The 21,499-nt window shown below is 44.1% G+C and overlaps 1 protein-coding gene across 2 annotated transcripts in view; it reads right to left on the bottom strand.

The window, feature by feature from the left end:
• XIRP2 (xin actin binding repeat containing 2) overlaps positions 1 to 21,499 on the bottom strand; it is a 290,910-nt gene that overhangs the window by 8,943 nt on the left and 260,468 nt on the right. For both annotated transcript variants that reach the window (XM_073633972.1, XM_073633973.1), the window contains exon 8: positions 17,705 to 17,838. In XM_073633972.1, the coding sequence (XP_073490073.1) occupies positions 17,744 to 17,838 (95 nt within the window). In that variant the 3' untranslated portion in view covers positions 17,705 to 17,743. The remainder of the gene's footprint in view (positions 1 to 17,704; positions 17,839 to 21,499) is intronic.

The following is a 21,499-nucleotide window of genomic DNA, read 5'->3' as shown; positions in this document are numbered from 1 at the left end:
TCTTAAAAAAGGCCCACACCAAAGAACTTTTGGAATAACACGCAGAGACAGCAGCGCCCTGCACATGTGGAGCTCTGCGGTGTGATGCAGTCAGTGTGCTGCCCTTAAGCTGACCCCTGGAGGGCATACTGCCTCGTTGGTGATGTGCCTCCTCCTCCTCTCTCCTATCAGGCACCCACGTGGAGTCAGTGACCTCATCATCCCCCCCTCCTCATCACTGGAGCAGAGCTGGCAGTATGCTGCATGCTGCAGCTGGGGGAACATGACTGCTAGATTGCTGTCCTTCTTGGGCACCCCCTCTCTCTGGGCTCACGTTACTGCCTTCCTCTAGCTGGGTACCATCATTGGAGCCTTCAAAATGCTGGGCGTCCTCCTGGAGCATGTACCCAACACTGTGGTCAAACAGTTCAGGGGACTCCTACATGGTGGGGCAAGGGAAGGAGTGACTGATGCCATTGAGCCGAGGGAAGAGGCCACGTTGGCAGCTGCTTTGCCAGACAAAGTACCCTGAGCCTGGGTGAGAGAGGATGAGGAGGATGAGGACGGCTTGGTCATTTACTCTACCAAGTCTTCCGCATGTTGCGGCTCAACACGGCCAGCTGCCGAAAAAAAGGACAAGCGTGTCCCACGGCCACGTGCTGATGAGGATGCACCGTCTCCACGACCAGCACTGTTGCCTCTAGACACAGAGCCTGCTTGCCCTTTTTTATTGGCTTGTGACTGTCTGCCTCTCCTTGTTGGCCTTCCAAACATACTAATGGCCTGCAGTGAGATGTAGCTGCACAACGTTGGGGTGTATATATATAATGATACTGCAGCTAGCAGAATCAACTACCTGTCTGTAGTATTATTAGTATGAAAACACCAGCAATTGTCTTCAGGTAGCTTTAGGTGCACACTGTGCAGAGGACACAGTACACTAACTAAATACTGTAGCTGCCTGCCTGTGGTATTAATAGGAGCCTAACAACAGCAATTGACTCCAGTTAGCTTTAGGTGCACACTGTGCAGAGGACGCACTACACTAACTGTAAATACTGTAGCTGCCTGCCTGTGGTATTAATAGGATCAGAAGAACACCACTGATTTTCTTCAGGTAGCTTTAGGTGCACACTGTGCAGAGGATGCACTACACTAACTTGTAAATACTACAGCTGCCTGTGGTACTGTACTAATAGGATCAGAAGAACACCACTAATTTTCTTCAGGTAGCTTTAGGTGTACACTGTGCAGAGGACACACTACACTAACTGTTAATACTGTAGCTGCCTGCCTGTGGTATTAATAGGATCAGAAGAACACCACTAATTTTCTTCAGGTAGCTTTAGGTGCACTGTTACGTACCTAAAGGGTGAGCCCGAATTGCAGAGGATGGCCTCTCAAACGCCTCCGACTCGAGGGCCCCTGGTGACAGGGGTGCAGGAGTGCGGAGTGGTATGAGTGCCTGGCAGGATCAACAGCAGAAGGATCAGATGGCCAGCACAGCTGACAGGATGGATCAGTAGACAGGAACTGCAGACTGGACAACTCAGCAGACAGGACAGCAGGCAGGATAGATCAGCAGACAGGTGAGCAGCCTGGATGGCTCAGCAGACAGGCCCAGCAGACTGGATGGATCAGCAAACAGGTGAGCAGCCTGGTCGGCTCAGCAGACAGGCCCAGCAGACTGGATGGATCAGCAAACAGGTGAGCAGCCTGGACGGCTCAGCAGACAGGCCCAGCAGACTGGATGGATCAGCAAACAGGTGAGCAGCCTGGATGGCTCAGCAGACAGGCCCAGCAGACTGGATGGATCAGCAAACAGGTGAGCAGCCTGGGCGGCTCAGCAGACAGGCCCAGCAGACTGGATGGATCAGCAAATAGGTGAGCAGCCTGGATGGCTCAGCAGACAGGCCCAGAAGACTGGATGGATCAGCAGACAAGCTCAGCAGACTGGATGGAAGTCCAGGAACGTCAGACAGGCCGGGTCGGAAAGCAGGCTGGCAGCAGAGGTACAAAAGGAGCAGGCAGAGGGATCATCGTTGTCAGGGAACACATACACAGAGCTGCAGAGCAAACAGCAATGATGCAAGTGTCAGACAGGTTTACATAACCCGCCAGACACTAACGAGTGCATGTGCGCGTGCAGATAGATGCCCGCAATCGTGCACCAATGGGTCTAATCTGCCTGTTACTGGCAGGATCTTCATGACATTGCCCCCCCCAGGGGCAGCCTCCGGATGCCCATCCGAGCCAATTTTTCAGGATGGGACCTTTTGAAGAATTGAACCAGACTCTCAGCGTGGATGTTTTTTTCAGTTTCCCATGAATTCTCCTCGGGCCCATAGCCCTTCCATTTGATCAGGAATTGAGTTTGATTGTTTCTCCTCCTGCAATCCACTATTGCTTCTACCTCAAACTCCTCTTCCCCATCTACCAATACAGGATCAGGAGGGTCAGAGCTTCGGCCAGGTAAGGGATTAGCAACAGAGGGTTTTAATAGTGTTACATGGAAACCAGGATGAATTTTAAGTGACTCAGGAAGTTTTAACTCGTAAACCACTTCATTGATTTTCCTCTTTACAGGAAACGGGTCTATGAATTTAGGACCCAACTTTTTCGAAGGGCATGCCATCTTCAGGTTCAGTGTAGACAACCATACTAGATTACCGGGTGCCAGTAACAGTTCTCCACGTTTCCTTTTATCAAAAACTTCTTTATTGTGTTCCTGTGTCCTGGCCATAGTTTCTTGCAAAAGCTGATTGTTGAGAGAAAAAAAATTAATTGTTTCATGAACTGCTGGTACAGGACATTCTGGGATGGAGATGGGCAGGAATGATGGATGGAAGCCATAATTGGCAAAAATTGGAGTTTGTTTTGTAGCAGAGTGTGTAGAATTGTTGTAGGCAAATTCAGCCAGCGGAAGCAAAGAGATCCAGTCATCTTGAGTAAATGAAGAAAAGCAGTGGAGGTATTGTTCGAGGGTTTGGTTACTCCTCTCTGTTTGCCCATTTGCTAGGGGTGATAAGCGGAAGAGAATGATAGCTCGATCTTCAAGGCTTTGCATAAGGACCTCCAGAATCGGGAAGTAAATTGTACCCCCCGATCTGGGACAATGTTGGCCGGTACTCCATGGAGTCTGATGATTTCTCTGATGAAGCAGAGGGAGTGCCTTTCATAGGGATAAAGTGAGCCATTTTTGACAGCCGGTCTACCACCACAAAGATGGTGGTATGGTCCTCTGCTGGGGGTAACTCTACAATGAAGTCTATGGATAACATCTTCCAGGGCCTATCCGGAACAGGCAGTGGTCTCAATAATCCCCAGGCCATGGCTCTACTGCTCTTGTTCAACCTCTTTGCTGACCTCAAGTACTCTAAGTTCTTATGATCAGTGAAAATCAAGATTGGGTGAGTTGCTCCTTCAAGTAAGTACCGCCATTCTTCAAGTGCAGATTTGATTGCCAGCAGTTCCCGATCCCCCACATCGTAATTCCTTTCGGAAGCCGAAAGTTTGCGGGAGAAGAAGGCTACCGGGTGGAGCAGTGGAGAAATATACAATGTAATTCTGCGCTGCCCTGAAGAAAAAACAGCAGCTAACACGGCCAACAAGATATATGCCAAGCAAAAGAAAACCAAAATAAGTGTAGCGCTAAAAGGTATTGAAATGTCCAATGTCCACAATAAAAAGGTGAACCAACGGTTTCCAATTATGAAATGTGGAGGGGAAACCATCGATATATGTATGAATCCAAATAATAAGAAGTCCTCAGGAGCTGTATGACTTCAAACCAAGGGTACATCAACAGGTATATGACATCTCAAGTGAAGACAGACACACCACCACCAACAATAAGGAGGCTTAACAGATTGAATGAACCCAAAGGGGCATACGCCGAGTTGGGTCACACAAGGCTTAGGTGGTCAGTGGTTGTAGATGGCCCGGAGGGGTGATGTTTATGGGATGAACCATAGGTTGCTGTATCACTCGGAACGAGATGATGGTGGTGACAATTAGGGAGGAAGGAGGAAAAGCCACATAGTGTAAATCCGTATACAAAAATGAAATTTATTAAAAATTAAAGAAATACACTCACATGTAAATCCATTAAAAAACAGCGCTGTAAAGAGATGGCGGCAGTGGGGTCCTACTGCCCCCACTGCCGCCATTTCTTTACAGCGCTGTTTTTTAATGGATTTACATGTGAGTGTATTTCTTTAATTTTTAATAAATTTCATTTTTGTATACGGATTTACACTATGTGGCTTTTCCTCCTTCCTCCCTAATTTTCATCACCATCATCTGGTTCCCAACACCGTTCCGAGTGATACAGCAACCTATGGTTCATCCCATAAACATCACCCCTCTGGGCCATCTACAACCACTGACCACCTAAGCCTTGTGTGACCCAACTCGGCGTATGCCCCTTTGGGTCCATTCAATCTGGTAAGCCTCCTTATTGTTGGTGGTGGTGTGTCTGTCTTCACTTGAGATGTCATATACCTGTTGATGTACCCTTGATTTGAAGTCATACAGCTCCTGAGGACTTCTTATTATTTGGATTCATACATATATCGATGGTTTTCCCTCCACATTTTCATAATTGGAAACCGTTGGTTCACCTTTTTATTGTGGACATTGGACATTTCAATACCTTTTAGCGCTACACTTATTTTGGTTTTCTACCGGGTGGAGCAGTGCCTTGGTTCCTTGGCGTTGGGAGAGTACTGCTCCAACAGTGATCTCAGAAGCATCTACCTCAGTACAGATGGCAGGGCGGAATCAGGGTGTTTTAGAACGGAGGCAGATGTAAACAATTCTTTGAGAGATTCGAAGGCAACTTGAGCTTCTGGGGTCCAATGGAAGCGAACTCCCAGTTTGGTTAATTGGGTAATAGGGGCAATGATGGCAGAAAACCCCTTAATGAATTTTCGGTAGAAATTAGCGAATCCAACGAAACGTTGTATTCCTTTTTTGTCAACAAGAACTGGCCAGTCAAGTATTGCAGCGATCTTCTGCGGATCCATCTTGATACCTTCTATGGAGATGATTAATCCCAAGAATGGTATACTCTCTTGTTCGAATTCACATTTTTCTGACTTCGCGTACAGGCCATGCTGTCGAAGTCGTGTCAAAACACACCTGACGTGTCTGCGATGAGCATCTAGGGAGGAAGAAAAGATTAGAATATCGTCTAAGTAGACGATGACAAACAGATCTAATTAATCCCGGAAAACATCGTTAATAAAATACTGGAACGTGGCAGGAGCGTTACATAACCCGAAGGGCATTACTAGGTACTCAAAGTGCGTAACGCCGTTTTCCACTCATCTCCTTCCCTGATGCGGACCAAGTTATAGGCTCCTCGAAGGTCAAGTTTAGTAAAGATAGTAGCTGTTCCCAGTCTCTGGAATAACTCGGGGACCAAGGGAAGGGGGTACCGGTTCTTGACGGTAATTTTATTTAGCTCACGGTAGTCTATGCAAGGCTGAAGTGTGTGATCCTTCTTCTCTACAAAAAAGATACCCGCACCTGCCGGGGAAGTGGATGGACGAATGAAACCCTTCTTTAAGTTTTCATCAATATAGTCCTTAAGGGCCACCTATTCTAACTCGGTTAACGGGAAGATTCTTCCCGAAGGGAATTTTGGCCCCCGGAAGGAGCTCGATAGGGCAATCATAAGCCCGATGGGGAGGTAGAGTTTCTGCTCCTTTCTTGCTGAACACGTCAATGAAGTCATGGTAGGCTTTCAGGACTGATTGGCATAGCTCAGCTTCAGTGTCCAGACATAGCAAAGGAAAGGGCCCATGGGGGTCCTTTGAGGCACAGAATTGCTGGAAATAAAGAGAGGAAAAGGTGACCTCCCCTGTGGCCCAGTTGACACCAGGATTGTGGGCTTGTAGCCAAGGCATTCCAAGAATTACAGGAAACAGGGGTGAGGAGATAATGTCCATATGAAGCAGTTTGTGGTGGGCACCGGCAATGGCGACTGGCAAAGGGATAAGTCTCTTGGGTAACCGGCCCAGATTTAATAGTGGACCCATCAGTGAGGTGAATGGACAGTCTTTGGGTCCTAGGAAGCAGAGGAATCTGATGTCTTGCTGCAAAAGATGAGTTCAAAAAGCAGCTGCAGGCTCCTGAATCAATAATGGCGGGCACTGACAGAGTCTTTCCTGGAAGCTGCAAAGAGATAGAGAGTGTAAGATTAGAAGAGGTCTGGATTCCAGTAAGCACATGTTTAGGAGATTTTCGGAAACATGAAGTTTAGTAGGGCAATTCTTGACATAGTGTCCGGGTTCCCCGCAGTAGAGACACAGATTATTTGCCCGGCGGCGTTGACGCTCTTCCATAGTAAGAGAAGGGCGAAGCAACCCCAACTGCATGGGTTCTGAAGTGTCCTTTGTAGAAGTGGACTGAGAGGTAGGGGCTGGATGCAGGTGACTGGGCACTCTAGGTAATATCCAGGTTGGTCGGGAAAATCCAGTTGCTTTTTCCGCCTTACGTTCCCTCAGCCGCCGGTCAATCTGTATGGCAAGATTGATTAATGCGTCTAGGGTCTGGGGTACACCAACTCGGGCTAGCTCGTCCTTCAAAGGGTCAGACAGTCCCATGCAAAACTGGTAAGGGAGTGCAGCGTCATTCCAGTCAGTGTCCGCCGAAATTCAGCCACATAATCTTCCGCCGCCCATGCTGAAGGGCGTGCAGTGCGGCTTCGGCAGTTGCAGAAAGCTGAGGGTCTTCATACAGTTGAGCCATGGTATTGAAGAAGGTGGTAAGGTTGGTCAACACATCAGCTTTCTGTTCCAGGAGGCGATGTGCCCAGGTTTGGGGTTCACCCGAAAGCAAAGAGAGGACAAAGCCCACCCTGGTGGCTTCCAAAAGAGGAGGAATGTGGCTGGAGGGCGAAGTACAGTTCACAGGAATTGCGAAACGCCGTAAATTTGCTACGTTTCTCCAGCAAATTTTTCGGGTGTGGGGACATGTGGTTCGGGCGGAAGCATCACCACCGTAGGAGAGGATGGGGTTCCTGTAGAAGAGGTAGAGGCTTGAGGGGTTCCTTGGATTCCAGTGGGAGAAGACAGTACTTAGACCCGTTCCTCCAACCGGGTGTATCCTTCCTGAAGGTTTTTGACAGATTGGGTCAGGCCTGCTAAGTGCAAAGTTCCTGCATAGGAGAGGTTCCCTGCTCGGGCTCAGACATGGCTATTTGCTACTGTTACGTACCTAAAGGGTGAGCCTGAATTGCAGAGGATGGCCTCTCCTACGCCTCCGACTTGAGGGCCCCTGGTAGTGGTGACAGGGGTGCAGGAGTGCAGAGTGGTATGAGTGCCTGGCAGGATCAACAGCAGAAGGATCAGATGGCTGGCACAGCTGACAGGATGGATCAGTAGACAGGAACTGCAGACTGGACAACTCAGCAGACAGGACAGCAGGCAGGATAGATCAGCAGACAGGTGAGCAGCCTGGATGGCTCAGCAGACAGGCCCAGCAGACTGGATGGATCAGCAAACAGGTGAGCAGCCTGGACAGCTCAGCAGACAGGCCCAGCAGACTGGATGGATCAGCAAACAGGTGAGCAGCCTGGATGGCTCAGCAGACAGGCCCAGAAGACTGGATGGATCAGCAGACAAGCTCAGCAGACTGGATGGAAGTCCAGGAACGTCAGACAGGACGGGTCGGAAAGCAGGCTGGCAGCAGAGGTACAAAAGGAGCAGGCAGAGGGATCGTCAAACAAGCCAAGGGTCAGGTACAGGTGAATAACAGGAACAGTCTCAAAGCAAGCGGGGTCAAAACAGGAACAGATATCAGGTTTTCAGGGAACACATACACAGAGCTGCAGAGCAAACAGCAATGATGCAAGTGTCAGACAGGTTTAAATAACCGGCCAGACACTAACGAGTGCATGTGCGCGTGCGCATAGACGCCCGCAATCGTGCACCGATGGGTCTAATCTGCCTGTTACTGGCAGGATCTTCATGACATGCACACTGTGCAGAGGACACAGTGCACTAACTGTAAATATTGTAGCTGCCTGCCTGTGGTATCAATAGGAGCAGAACAACAGCAATTGTCTCCAGGTAGCTTTAGGTGCACACTGTGCAGAGGACACACTACACTAACTGTGAATGCTGTAGCTGCCTGCCTGTGGTATTAATAGGATCAGAAGAACACCACTAATTTTCTTCAGGTAGCTTTAGGTGCACACTGTGCAGAGGACACAGTACACTAACTGTAAATACTGTAGCTGCCTGCCTGTGGTATTAATAGGAGAAGAACAACAGCAATTGTCTCCAGGTAGCTTTAGGTGCACACTGTGCAGAGGACGCACTACACTAACTGTAAATCCCGTAGCTGCCTGCCTGTGGTATTAATAGGATCAGAAGAACACCACTAATTTTCTTCAGGTAGCTTTAGGTGCACACTGTCTGGGAACGCACTACACTAACTTGTAAATACTGCAGCTGCCTGCGGTACTGTACTAATAGGATCAAAAGACACCACTAATTTTCTTCAGGTAGCTTTAGGTGCACACTGTGCAGAGGACGCACTACACTAACTGTAACTACTGTAGCTGCCTGCGGTACTGTACTAATAGGATCAGAAGAACACCACTAATTTTCATCAGGTACCTTTAGGTGCACACTGGGCAGAGGACGCACTACACTAACTTGTAAATACTACAGCTGCCTGTGGTACTGTACTAATAGGATCAGAAGAACACCACTAATTTTCTTCAGGTAGCTTTAGGTGCACACTGTGCAGGGAACGCACTACACTAACTTGTAAATACTGCAGCTGCCTGCGGTACTGTACTAATAGGATCAAAAGACACCACTAATTTTCTTCAGGTAGCTTTAGGTGCACACTGTGCAGAGGACGCACTACACTAACTGTAACTACTGTAGCTGCCTGCGGTACTGTACTAATAGGATCAGAAGAACACCACTAATTTTAATCAGGTACCTTTAGGTGCACACTGAGCAGAGGACGCACTACACTAACTTGTAAATACTGCAGCTGCCTGCGGTACTGTACTAATAGGATCAGAAGAACACCACTAATTTTCTTCAGGAAGCTTTAGGTGCACACTGTGCAGAGGATGGACTACACTAACTTGTAAATACTACAGCTGCCTGTGGTACTGTACTAATAGGATCAGAAGAACACCACTAATTTTCTTCAGGTAGCTTTAGGTGCACACTGTGCAGAGGACACACTACACTAACTGTAAATACTGTATCTGCCTGCCTGTGGTATTAATAGGAGAAGAACAACAGCAATTGTCTCCAGGTAGCTTTAGGTGCACACTGTGCAGAGGACGCACTACACTAACTGTAAATCCTGTAGCTGCCTGCCTGTGGTATTTATAGGATCAGAAGAACACCACTAATTTTCTTCATGTAGCTTTAGGTGCACACTGTGCAGGGAATGCACTACACTAACTTGTAAATACTGCAGCTGCCTGCGGTACTGTACTAATAGGATCAAAAGACACCACTAATTTTCTTCAGGTAGCTTTAGGTGCACACTGTGCAGAGGACGCACTACACTAACTGTAACTACTGTAGCTGCCTGCGGTACTGTACTAATAGGATCAGAAGAACACCACTAATTTTCATCAGGTACCTTTAGGTGCACACTGAGCAGAGGACGCACTACACTAACTTGTAAATACTACAGCTGCCTGTGGTACTGTACTAATAGGATCAGAAGAACACCACTAATTTTCTTCAGGTAACTTTAGGTGCACACTGTGCAGGGAACGCACTACACTAACTTGTAAATACTGCAGCTGCCTGCGGTACTGTACTAATAGGATCAGAAGAACACCACTAATTTTCTTCAGGCAGCTTTAGGTGCACACTGTGCAGAGGATGGACTACACTAACTTGTAAATACTACAACTGCCTGTGGTACTGTACTAATAGGATCAGAAGAACACCACTAATTTTCTTCAGGTAGCTTTAGGTGCACACTGTGCAGAGGACACACTACACTAACTGTAAATGCTGTAGCTGCCTGCCTGTGGTATTAATAGGATCAGAAAAACACCACTAATTTTCTTCAGGTAGCTTTAGGTGCACACTGTGCAGAGGACACAGTACACTAACTGTAAATACTGTAGCTGCCTGCCTGTGGTATTAATAGGAGAAGAAAAACAGCAATTGTCTCCAGGTAGCTTTAGGTGCACACTGTTCAGAGTACGCACTATACTAACTGTAAATCCTGTAGCTGCCTGCCTGTGGTATTAATAGGATCAGAAGAACACCACTAATTTTCTTCAGGTAGCTTTAGGTGCACACTGTGCAGGGAACGCACTACACTAACTTGTAAATACTGCAACTGCCTGTGGTACTGTACTAATAGGATCAAAAGACACCACTAATTTTCTTCAGGTAGCTTTAGGTGCACACTGTGCAGAGGACGCATTACACTAACTGTAACTACTGTAGCTGCCTGCGGTACTGTACTAATAGGATCAGAAGAACACCACTAATTTTCATCAGGTACCTTTAGGTGCACACTGAGCAGAGGACGCACTACACTAACTTGTAAATACTGCAGCTGCCTGCGGTACTGTACTAATAGGATCAGAAAAACACCACTAATTTTCTTCAGGTAGCTTTAGGTGCACACTGTGCAGAGGATGGACTACACTAACTTGTAAATACTACAGCTGCCTGTGGTACTGTACTAATAGGATCAGAAGAACACCACTAATTTTCTTCAGGTAGCTTTAGGTGCACACTGTGCAGGGAACGCACTACACTAACTTGTAAATACTGCAACTGCCTGTGGTACTGTACTAATAGGATCAAAAGACACCACTAATTTTCTTCAGGTAGCTTTAGGTGCACACTGTGCAGAGGACGCACTACACTAACTGTAACTACTGTAGCTGCCTGCGGTACTGTACTAATAGGATCAGAAGAACACCACTAATTTTCATCAGGTACCGTTAGGTGCACACTGAGCAGAGGACGCACTGCACTAACTTGTAAATACTGCAGCTGCCTGCGGTACTGTACTAATAGGATCAGAAGAACACCACTAATTTTTTTCAGGTAGCTTTAGGTGCACACTGTGCAGAGGATGGACTACACTAACTTGTAAATACTACAGCTGCCTGTGGTACTGTACTAATAGGATCAGAAGAACACCACTAATTTTCTTCAGGTAGCTTTAGGTGCACACTGTGCAGGAGGACACAGTACACTAACTGTAAATACTGTAGCTGCCTGCCTGTGGTATTAATAGGAGCAGAACAACAACAATTGTCTCCAGGCAGCTTTAGGTGCACACTGTGCAGAGGATGCACTACACTAACTGTAAATACTGTAGCTGCCTGCCTGTGGTATTAATAGGATCAGAAGAACACCACTAATTTTCTTCAGTTAGCTTTAGGTGCACACTGTACAGAGGATGGACTACACTAACTTGTAAATACTACAGCTGCCTGTGGTACTGTACAATAGGATCAGAAGAACACCACTTATTTTCTTCAGGTAGCTTTAGGTGCACACTGTACAGAGGACGCACTACACTGACTTGTAAATACTACAGCTGCCTGTGGTACTGTACTAATAGGATCACAAGAACACTACTAATTTTCTTCAGGTAACTTTAGGTGCACAATGTGCAGAGGACGCAATACACTAACTTGTAAATACTACAGCTGCCTGTGGTACTGTACTAATAGGATTAGAAGAACACCACTAATTTTGTTCAGGTAGCTTTAGGTGCACACTGTGCAGAGGACGCACTACACTAACTTGTAAATACTGCAGCTGCCTGCGGTACTGTACTAATAGGATCAGAAGAACACCACTAATTTTGTTTAGGTAGATTTAGGTGCACACTGTGCAGAGGACGCACTAGACTAACTTGTAAATACTACAGCTGCCTGTGGTACTGTACTAATAGGATCTGAAGAACACCACTAATTTTCTTCAGGTAGCTTTAGGTGCACACTGTGCAGAGGACACACTACACTAACTGTAAATACTGTAGCTGCCTGCGGTACTGTACTAATAGGATCAGAAGAACACCACTAATTTTCTTCAGGTAGCTTTAGGTGCACACTGAGCAGAGGACGCACTACACTAACTTGTAAATACTACAGCTGCCTGCGGTACTGTACTAATAGGATCAGAAGAACACCGCTAATTTTCTTCAGGTAGCTTTAGGTGCACACTGTGCAGAGGACGCACTACACTAACTTGTAAATACTACAGCTGCCTGTGGTACTGTACTAATAGGATCAGAAGAACACCACAAATTTTCTTCAGGTAGCTTTAGGTGCACACTGTGCAGAGGATGGACTACACTAACTTGTAAATACTACAGCTGCCTGTGGTACTGTACTAATAGGATCAGAAGAACACCACTAATTTTCTTCAGGTAGCTTTAGGTGCACACTGTGCAGGGAACGCACTACACTAACTTTTAAATACTGCAGCTGCCTGCGGTACTGTACTAATAGGATCAAAAGACACCACTAATTTTCTTCAGGTAGCTTTAGGTGCACACTGTGCAGAGGACACACTACACTAACTTGTAAATACTGTAGCTGCCTGCGATACTGTACTAATAGGATCAGAAGAACACCACTAATGTTCTTCAGGTAGCTTTAGGTGCACACTGAGCAGAGGACGCACAACACTAACTTGTAAATACTGCAGCTGCCTGCGGTACTGTACTAATAGGATCAGAAGAACACCGCTAATTTTCTTCAGGTAGCTTTAGGTGCACACTGTGCAGAGGACGCACAACACTAACTTGTAAATACTACAGCTGCCTGTGGTACTGTACTAATAGGTTCAGAAGAACACCACTAATTTTCTTCAGGTAGCTTTAGGTGCACACTGTGCAGAGGATGGACTACACTAACTTGTAAATACTACAGCTGCCTGTGGTACTGTACTAATAGGATCAGAAGAACACCACTAATTTTCTTCAGGTAGCTTTAGGTGCACACTGTGCAGGGAACGCACTACACTAACTTGTAAATACTGCAGCTGCCTGCGGTACTGTACTAATAGGATCAAAAGACACCACTAATTTTCTTCAGGTAGCTTTAGGTGCACACTGTGCAGAGGACGCACTACACTAACTGTAACTACTGTAGCTGCCTGCGGTACTGTACTAATAGGATCAGAAGAACACCACTAATTTTCATCAGGTACCTTTAGGTGCACACTGAGCAGAGGACGCACTACACTGACTTGTAAATACTGCAGCTGCCTGCGGTACTGTACTAATAGGATCAGAAGAACACCACTAATTTTCTTCAGGTAGCTTTAGGTGCACACTGTGCAGAGGATGGACTACACTAACTTGTAAATACAACAGCTGCCTGTGGTACTGTACTAATAGGATCAGAAGAACACCACTAATTTTCTTCAGGTAGCTTTAGGTGCACACTGTGCAGAGGACGCACTACACTAACTAAATCCTGTAGCTGCCTGCCTGTGGTATTAATAGGATCAGAAGAACACCACTAATTTTCTTCAGGTAGCTTTAGGTGCACACTGTGGAGAGGATGCACTACATTAACTTGTAAATACTGCAGCTGCCGGCGGTACTATACTAATAGGATCAGAAGAACACCACTAATTTTGTTTAGGTAGATTTAGGTGCACACTGTGCAAAGGACGCACTGCACTAACTTGTAAATACTACAGATGCCTGCGGTACTGTGCTAATAGGATCAGAAGAACACAAATTTTCTTCAAGTAGCTTTAGGTGCACACTGTGCAGAGGACGCACTACACTAACTGTAAATACTGTAGCTAATAGGACTAATAGGATCAGAAGAACACCAGCAATTTTCTTCAGGTAGCTGTAAATACTGTAAAAACACCTGCCTGCCTGTCAGTAGTAGGAAGAGAATAACAGGAATGGATCTAGCTAAACTGAATACAATATATATATATAACACCTAGGATGTATGTATGTATACACTGTAAGTGCAGCTAACTGACTCGCCTGCCTACTCTATCTAACTTAAATCAAATGACATTGTCTCTCTGTCTATCTCTCTCTCTCTCTCAATGCCGGAACACACTACACAGGGCCGCCGTGCAGGCGGCATTATATAGTGTGGAGTGTGTACTAAACCCCCTGAGCCATAATTGGCCAAAGCCACCCTGGCTTTGGCCAATTACGGCTCTCTGTACAGACGGCGCTGTGATTGGCCAAACATGCGGGTCATAGTGCATGCTTGGCCAATCATCAGCCAGCAATGCACTGCGATGCCGCAGTGAATTTTGGGCCGTGACTCGCCACTAGAATTTGGCGCGAATGGCCCATATCATTCAGAATTCAGCGAACGACTGAACAGGCAATGTTCGAGTCGAACATGCGTTCGATTCGAACACGAAGCTCATCCCTACTATCAACATTTCCTGCTGACACCACCAATTATGGAAGAGAGTTCCACATCCTTATCGCCCTGACAGTGAAATACCCCCTACGCAGCTTAAGGTCAAACCGCTTCTCCCCCAATCTCATTATATGGCCCTGTGTCCTCTAATGCCGTGTACACACGGGCGGACTTTTCAGCATCAAAGGTTCAACGGTCTTTCCGACGGACTTTCAACGGACTTTTGATGAACTTCCGACGGACTTGCGAACGAACGGACTTGCCTACACACATCCCACCAAGGTCCGATGGATTCGTACTTGATGACGTACGACCGGACTAAAATTAGGAAGTTGATAGCCAGTAGCCAATAGCTGCCCTAGCGTGGGTTTTCATCCGTCGGACTAGCATACAGACGAGCGGATTTTTCGACCGGACTCGAGTCCGCTGGAAAGATTTGAAACATGTTCCAAATCTAAAGCCCGTCTGATTTTCAACCGAAAAAGTCCGCTGCAGGTCCAATGAAGCCCACACACACACGGATTGTCCGACGGATTCGTCCCGTCGGACCAGTCTGGTCGATAAGTCTGCCTGTGTGTATACGGCATTACACTCCCTGAGACTGAATCATTTTTTCCTATGCTGGGATCACCATTGAGATATTTGTATATCGCTATCTTATCTCCTCTCAAGCGTCTCTTCTCCAGGAAGAATACATTTAGCACTTGTGGCTGTTCCTCATAATTGAGGTCCTCCAGTCCGCTCATTAATTTAGTTGCCCTTCTCTGGACTCTGTCTCGTTCCAGCACATCCTTTCTGAGGATTGGTGACCAGAACTGTATGGAATACTCCAGATTTTTTCCAGAGATTCCAGAGTTTTATAAAGTGGCAGAATTATCGTTTTATCTCTGGACTAAATTATCTTTTTAATGCATGCTAATAGTCTGCATTTCATTTATAGGACACTAGTATTGTCCTTTATTTTAAGATGACTTTGATCATCTTATTATTTTATTGTTTATCAACTAAGCATTCTGATTTTTGTTATTTGTTCATAAGATATTATTATATACTCGATTCCAATATCATATGCAAAGGGGTATATATCCCTTGATTTTTATAATGTTTAAAACTTGCATTTGTTTTGTAGCCCTGATTAAAAGGGAGCATGTTTGGTACCTCAAAACACATTAGCTGTTCTATATGATCACTTTTATGAACAATTAAAGCATTTTGGACCCTTTCACCTTTGGTTTGGTTCTTGTGATATATGTCCATGTTTTGAGTTACTTTTCTGTGTATCTATCTGAGCCCTGGTTCACATTGATCAGCTGAATTTGCACGGTTTCATTCCTGCATGTCAGTCTGACGATTTCAGAGACATCTGTGTGATTTCCTGCACAGATGTCTATTGAAATCTCACCTGAAATTGGCTAAAAGCAGTACAGAAACTACTTTTGGGAGTCGGCGTTGCAACGATTCGGACGAGTCCACTGCGGAAAAAAGCCGCCGATGTAGCATGCAATTTGACATGTCAAATCGCACGTCAAATCGCATCAATGTGAACCAGGGCTTAGGGGAGCCTCACTCCACATTTGCAGCCTTACCTGACCAAGTCAGCTCATTAAATATTTATGGTCATTTCATGTTCTGTAACAAATAAGTGTCAAAGTCTTGATGCCTTTTTGATATATCTCGTAGCAGCAATAAAAAATCCTGACAAGGATTCTAATCTTTCCACACTGTTCAAAACTCAAAAAAAATAAATTTTGACTGTACATACATTCTGCTTAAAGCGGAAGTAAACCCATCCATAAAACGGTTTAATTTCCGCCACGTGACGGAAATGTAAGATTTCCCATTGGTTGTGTTCTCAACCAAACTGTCAAACCATCCAATGGCTGGTGTCATAACTGATCACATGTGCACCATCATAGCAGTTGTAGATTAAACTTGGCAAAGATGGCAACTTCCTTGGCTGAAAACGATAGGTGGGTTTACTTAAACTCCAGGCAGATATAAAAGACACAGATGAATGCAGCTCTTTTTTCAGCAATACATCTTTTGTTATATGCAAACAGTTTAAGTACCTTAATTTGGTTTGGTAAAAGCCTCTTGCAGCCCATGTACAGCATAAGCAGCACTCGTGGCCAATATGCCATGCTGAATTGCAAGGATCATGATGAGAGGAGAAGAAAGCAGAGATGAACTCCCCAGTCTGCCACTTCTCCTTTCACTGTCCAGTCACAAGTTGGGAGGGATAAAACATGTTATGCCCTATACACACGGTCGGACTTTCTGACGGAAAATGTGCGATCGGAGCTTGTTGTCGGACTCCATCTGACTTTTTCCTTCGGAATTTCTGACACACAAAGTTTGAGAGCTGGCTCTAAAATTTTCCGACAACAAAATCCGTTCGTGTAAATTCCGATCGGGTGTAGACAATTCCGATGTACAAAGTGCCACGCATGCTCGGAATCAAGCAGAAGAGCAGCATTGGCTATAGAACTTCATTTTTTTCGGCTCGTCGTACGTGTTGACGTCACCACCTTCTTGACGTTCGGAATTTCCAACCAACTTTGTGTGACCGCGTGTATGCAAGACAAGTTTGGGCCAACATCCATCAGAAAAAATCAGATGGATTTTGTTGTCGGAATGTGCAATCATGTGTACAGGGCATAACATAAAAATATGTGCAGGGAAAATATGGCACCTCTCAAAGCATCCTACATAACATCCTGCCAGCTTCCTCTGTGCTGCATGTATCCGTTCCATCTATCCACAGCAATACAAAGCCCTGGGTTGTACCCTGTGTGTATCATCCACATTACAAAGTGAAAGTACAAGTTTCAGCTACAGACCCCACCCTCTGGCCACATCCCTCTAAGGCTGCTTCCACGCTGAGGTGCTTTACAGGCACTATAGCGCTAAAAATAGTGCCTGCATAGCGCCTGTAAAGAGCCTCTCCTGTCACTCCAGTGTGAAAGCCAGAGGGCTTTCACACTGGGGCGGTGCGCTGGCAGGACGCCAAAAAAATTCCTGCAAGCCACATCTTTGAGGTGCTGTAGGAGTGGTGTATACATAAGTAGCCTTATGCATTTCACCCAGACTGGGGTTAATCGTGGATCTACAAGTATAGGCCAGGGCTTTGTATTGCTGTGAATGAAAAATTAGATCTCTTCTCTGCCAGATTCTAATGTGGCAGAGCTGTGTAAATATCAGAAATGGATGGGCAGAGATACAAACCCTTTGGCAAGTAAAACAACACCCATATTTATGTACATATTTCATCTGTTTTTTTAGCTGTTTGTCTAAAGTTCAACTTTCATTATTTTCATTTTTTTCATTGAGACCACTCACCTTAACTTACTCCTACAATGGTTACAGCGGAAGCAGTTCTTATGAAAGATCTGCTTGTCTGCCACCAGGCATTCCATTGGGTAAACTTTCTTTTGACAAACGGTGCACATTTCCTTTTCCTGCGGAAGCGTTTTCTAGAAAGAATACAGCAACATATTAATTCTTGTTCTATTCTTGTTTTGATTAAAGCTTAAAGGGTAACTCCACTTTCATGGAAAAAGTATAGCAAAAAAATATATATAGTATATACAATTGCTACACAATCCAAAAACGTCCTTTCCTTTTCATTCTGCAGTCACTGTAATTTTCTGTAAAATATGAAAAAAGCAACATGGCACATACACCATTGGTATACAGAACTACCCCAGAATTGTAATTTTCTGCCTGTGTAAGTCAGAGTCAAATTTTGGGCACCCCCTGCAGTAGGAATTTCAGTTTTGGTGATCTATTTCCCCAGGGTTAAATACTTCTAAAGGGAAGCAGATTATTCAGCTTTTCTCATTGAGAGTGCACCAGCTGATTATAATGAACCAGTTCCCCCAATTCCTTTTTAGAATCAGTATCCAAAAGGCATAATGAAACAAACAGCTATTTCTTCAGAGGGGATTGTTTTTCTTAATAAAAGTGGAGTTACTCCTAAAGTTTAAACTCTAATGCCCTGTACACACGATAGGATTTTCCAATGGAAAATGTGTGATAGGACCTTGTTGTCGGAAATTCCAACCGTGTGTGGGCTCCATCACACATTTTCCATAGGAATTTCCGACACACAAAGTTTGAGAGCTTGCTATAAAATTTTCCGACAACAAAATCCGTTGTTGGAAATTCCGATCGTGTGTACACAAATCCGACGCACACTCAGAGTGCCACGCATGCTCAGAGTAAATTAAGAGACAAAAGCTATTGGCTTCTGCCCCGTTTATAGTCCCGACGTACGTGTTTTACGTCACCGCGTTCAGAACGATCGGATTTTCCGACAACTTTGTGTGACCGTGTGTATGTAAGACAAGTTTGAGCCAACATCCGTCGGAAAAAATCCATGGATTTTGTTGTTGGAATGTCCGATCAATGTCCGACCGTGTGTACAGGGCATAAAAGTCATTATGTTTTTCTTATTGCATAAAACTCACATTTCTCTTTCTGGTAGAACCTTGAAACTGCAGAAGCTACATGTATGTGTCTGTATTATGTTAAACATGCATTAAACACAAACAAGTCAATTCGATTAGTGCTATTTACCATAACTGTATGTGGGCCATCACTGTGAGCCACTATTCATGCATATGGAAAAGGGATGGGGGAGCCTGATTCTATGGATTGAGATCACTGTTCCCTTTAAAGGTTGTCATCTGAAAATTGTTGCCCATGCAATGCTTACGTTCACAAATGGTGCAGAGCCTACATATCCCTAACATCATCTCCCATACCCATGCTGAACCCCTGTTTTGTCCTTTCATACTAGGTCCTGCCTCCGGACTTCACAAAAAAAATCTACCTTTATTATTATTTTTTTATGCATCTTGCTAAGCAGGCAGGTGGAGACACCAACAGTGATGGCTTTAAGGGACTAGAGCTAGATACTGTGGGATTGAAAGAACTAGCTCAAAGCAATTTGAGTGCATTTTCATACTTTAAGACTTTCTAAGATGAGAAAGAGGGACACCAATTAAGAGTATACACACAGTTATGTGGGCTGTGAATTATTATTATGCAAAAAATGCTTGGTTGATGCCACAAGTACTATTTTTTTTACTAAAATATTCATTTATGGCTTTTCAAAGTCACAAATGCAATCATTTAAAGGTTGGATGAAAGATTTTGTGTAGTATAACACTTTTGGTAGTTAGAAAATCTATATTTTTAGAGAGGTGTATACATCTGACAAAAAAAGAGGAACACCTAACCAAGAAAGAGGAGCAAAATAACTTGGTTCCAAAAGAGGGACAGTCCCTCCAAATAAGGAACAGTTGGAATCTATGCATTTTTAAACTTCATTACAGTTGCAAAGCTTCCTAAGTGTTATCAGTAGTTCAGAGTTTCTTTGCCATGCTCCTACTTGCAGAGCTTAATCAACTGTGGTGCATACAGTCCTCTCTGTCATTGGCAACAAGCTATACGACCTTTGGGAAGGTCTGTTTGCTTCTGTAAAGGCTACAATACAGGTAGCAAGCCTGTCAAATCAAATAATTTCTGCACATTTACTCAGTAACCGGTTCATTGATGGGACATGAAAGATCATTACAAAATGCTCCTGGGACTATATGGACATTCAAAAATTAATTTGGAAGAAAATAATATTTTCATCTGTTCCCTGTCATATAAAGAGCCGTAATTGAGCATGGGGAATTGGGCTATGCAGTGCATGGGAAAACTGAGAAAATAACATACTCATCTAAAGTTTAGATTTTTCATTAGTCAATATTTATCTGTTTATAGCCAGCCTATTGTTATCTTATGTTTACCTTAAACCAGAACACATTGAAAATCTATTCACTTGAAATAGCTACATCCCAGACCAATACACTCAGTAACCTAACCATAACTGCACCTTCAAAGTTATCATATCCTATCATTATAAATTTGAAGTTCTTTAGGTAATTTATTTCTTTTTATGATTTAACCAACATCTGCTGTTCTGTTGTCTATCACAGGAAAGTATGCACGACAGAATCTAGATTATGCTAATGCACATTTTATGCAGCAAGGCATCTTTCAAAAAATTCACTAAGAATTTAAGTTCATTAAAACAAGGTCAGACAATGTTGTTTGAGAACATATACGTAGCAGTTACAATAACATCATAAAATAATGTAGTCTCATTTTGCAGCTGCTCTTCAGGCAGTGTAATGATGCTACAGTCTGTGCTGCATTTGACTAGATAATTATATTGCATTGATTTTTATTTAGTGAGGCTGTGGAGTTCCATATAATATGCTAAATTATAGCAGTTCTTATGGTTGTCCAAGGGGTTTAGCAGGGACAAACATTACGGTATACTAGACTTAGACGTTGCACACGGAAGTCACATACAAGCACTGAAAGGTTTAATTATATCTGTGGTTTACAACTCACACAGTGCTCAAATATTTTCCATATATGTATTTTTGTGGTTATTAATGTTTTGTCATATAAAGTATTTGAGATTTACCATATAAATCTAATTCATATTGGAATAAATAATGCAAAGATGTTTCAGTAAACTCTACCACAGTATACTATGCAGAACCAAGCTGTTTTCTTGGGTAACCTATTAAGAGTTAATGGATCGCTTTGTCCCAACATTATATAAAAAGTTATGGGAGTGCATTCTTGCAAGTTTTGAGACCCTAAGTATTAGAGGGTAAGTTTGTATGATGTCACAAGTGCCAATAGATGTCAATGGAAGCCATGGTCTAAGATAAGTATCTTGATACTTTTTCATAAATTCTGTTTCCTTTTTAGGTGTGCCCTAGTATTTTTACTATTAAACTATTTTACTATTTTTATTATTTTTATTTTTTTATGCAAGGCCCACTTTAACTCTTAGCAGTGAGTCACATAGTGCTTGTGCCCTGAGATCATACATCAATAAAAAAACTGCCGTGTGTTGCCCTTCACAATGCTGTATCGTGGATACTCTATATTTCACAGCTTCTTGTGAAACAGCATTGTTTCTTTACTTGCAGAACAGTTAATCAGAAACATAAAATACTACTTGTCTGACATTTTGCAATATTTTAAGCAGTTATTAAATCATATGCAAACCATGTATGCTTTGAGTGCAATTAGTATGCAAACATATGCAAATGACAGTAT

The sequence above is a fragment of the Aquarana catesbeiana genome, linkage group LG06, assembly GCF_042186555.1.
Source record: "Aquarana catesbeiana isolate 2022-GZ linkage group LG06, ASM4218655v1, whole genome shotgun sequence".
NCBI lineage: Eukaryota > Metazoa > Chordata > Amphibia > Anura > Ranidae > Aquarana > Aquarana catesbeiana.
The sequence above is the reverse complement of the archived record's forward strand: the minus strand, read 5'-3'. Positions and strand labels throughout refer to the sequence as shown.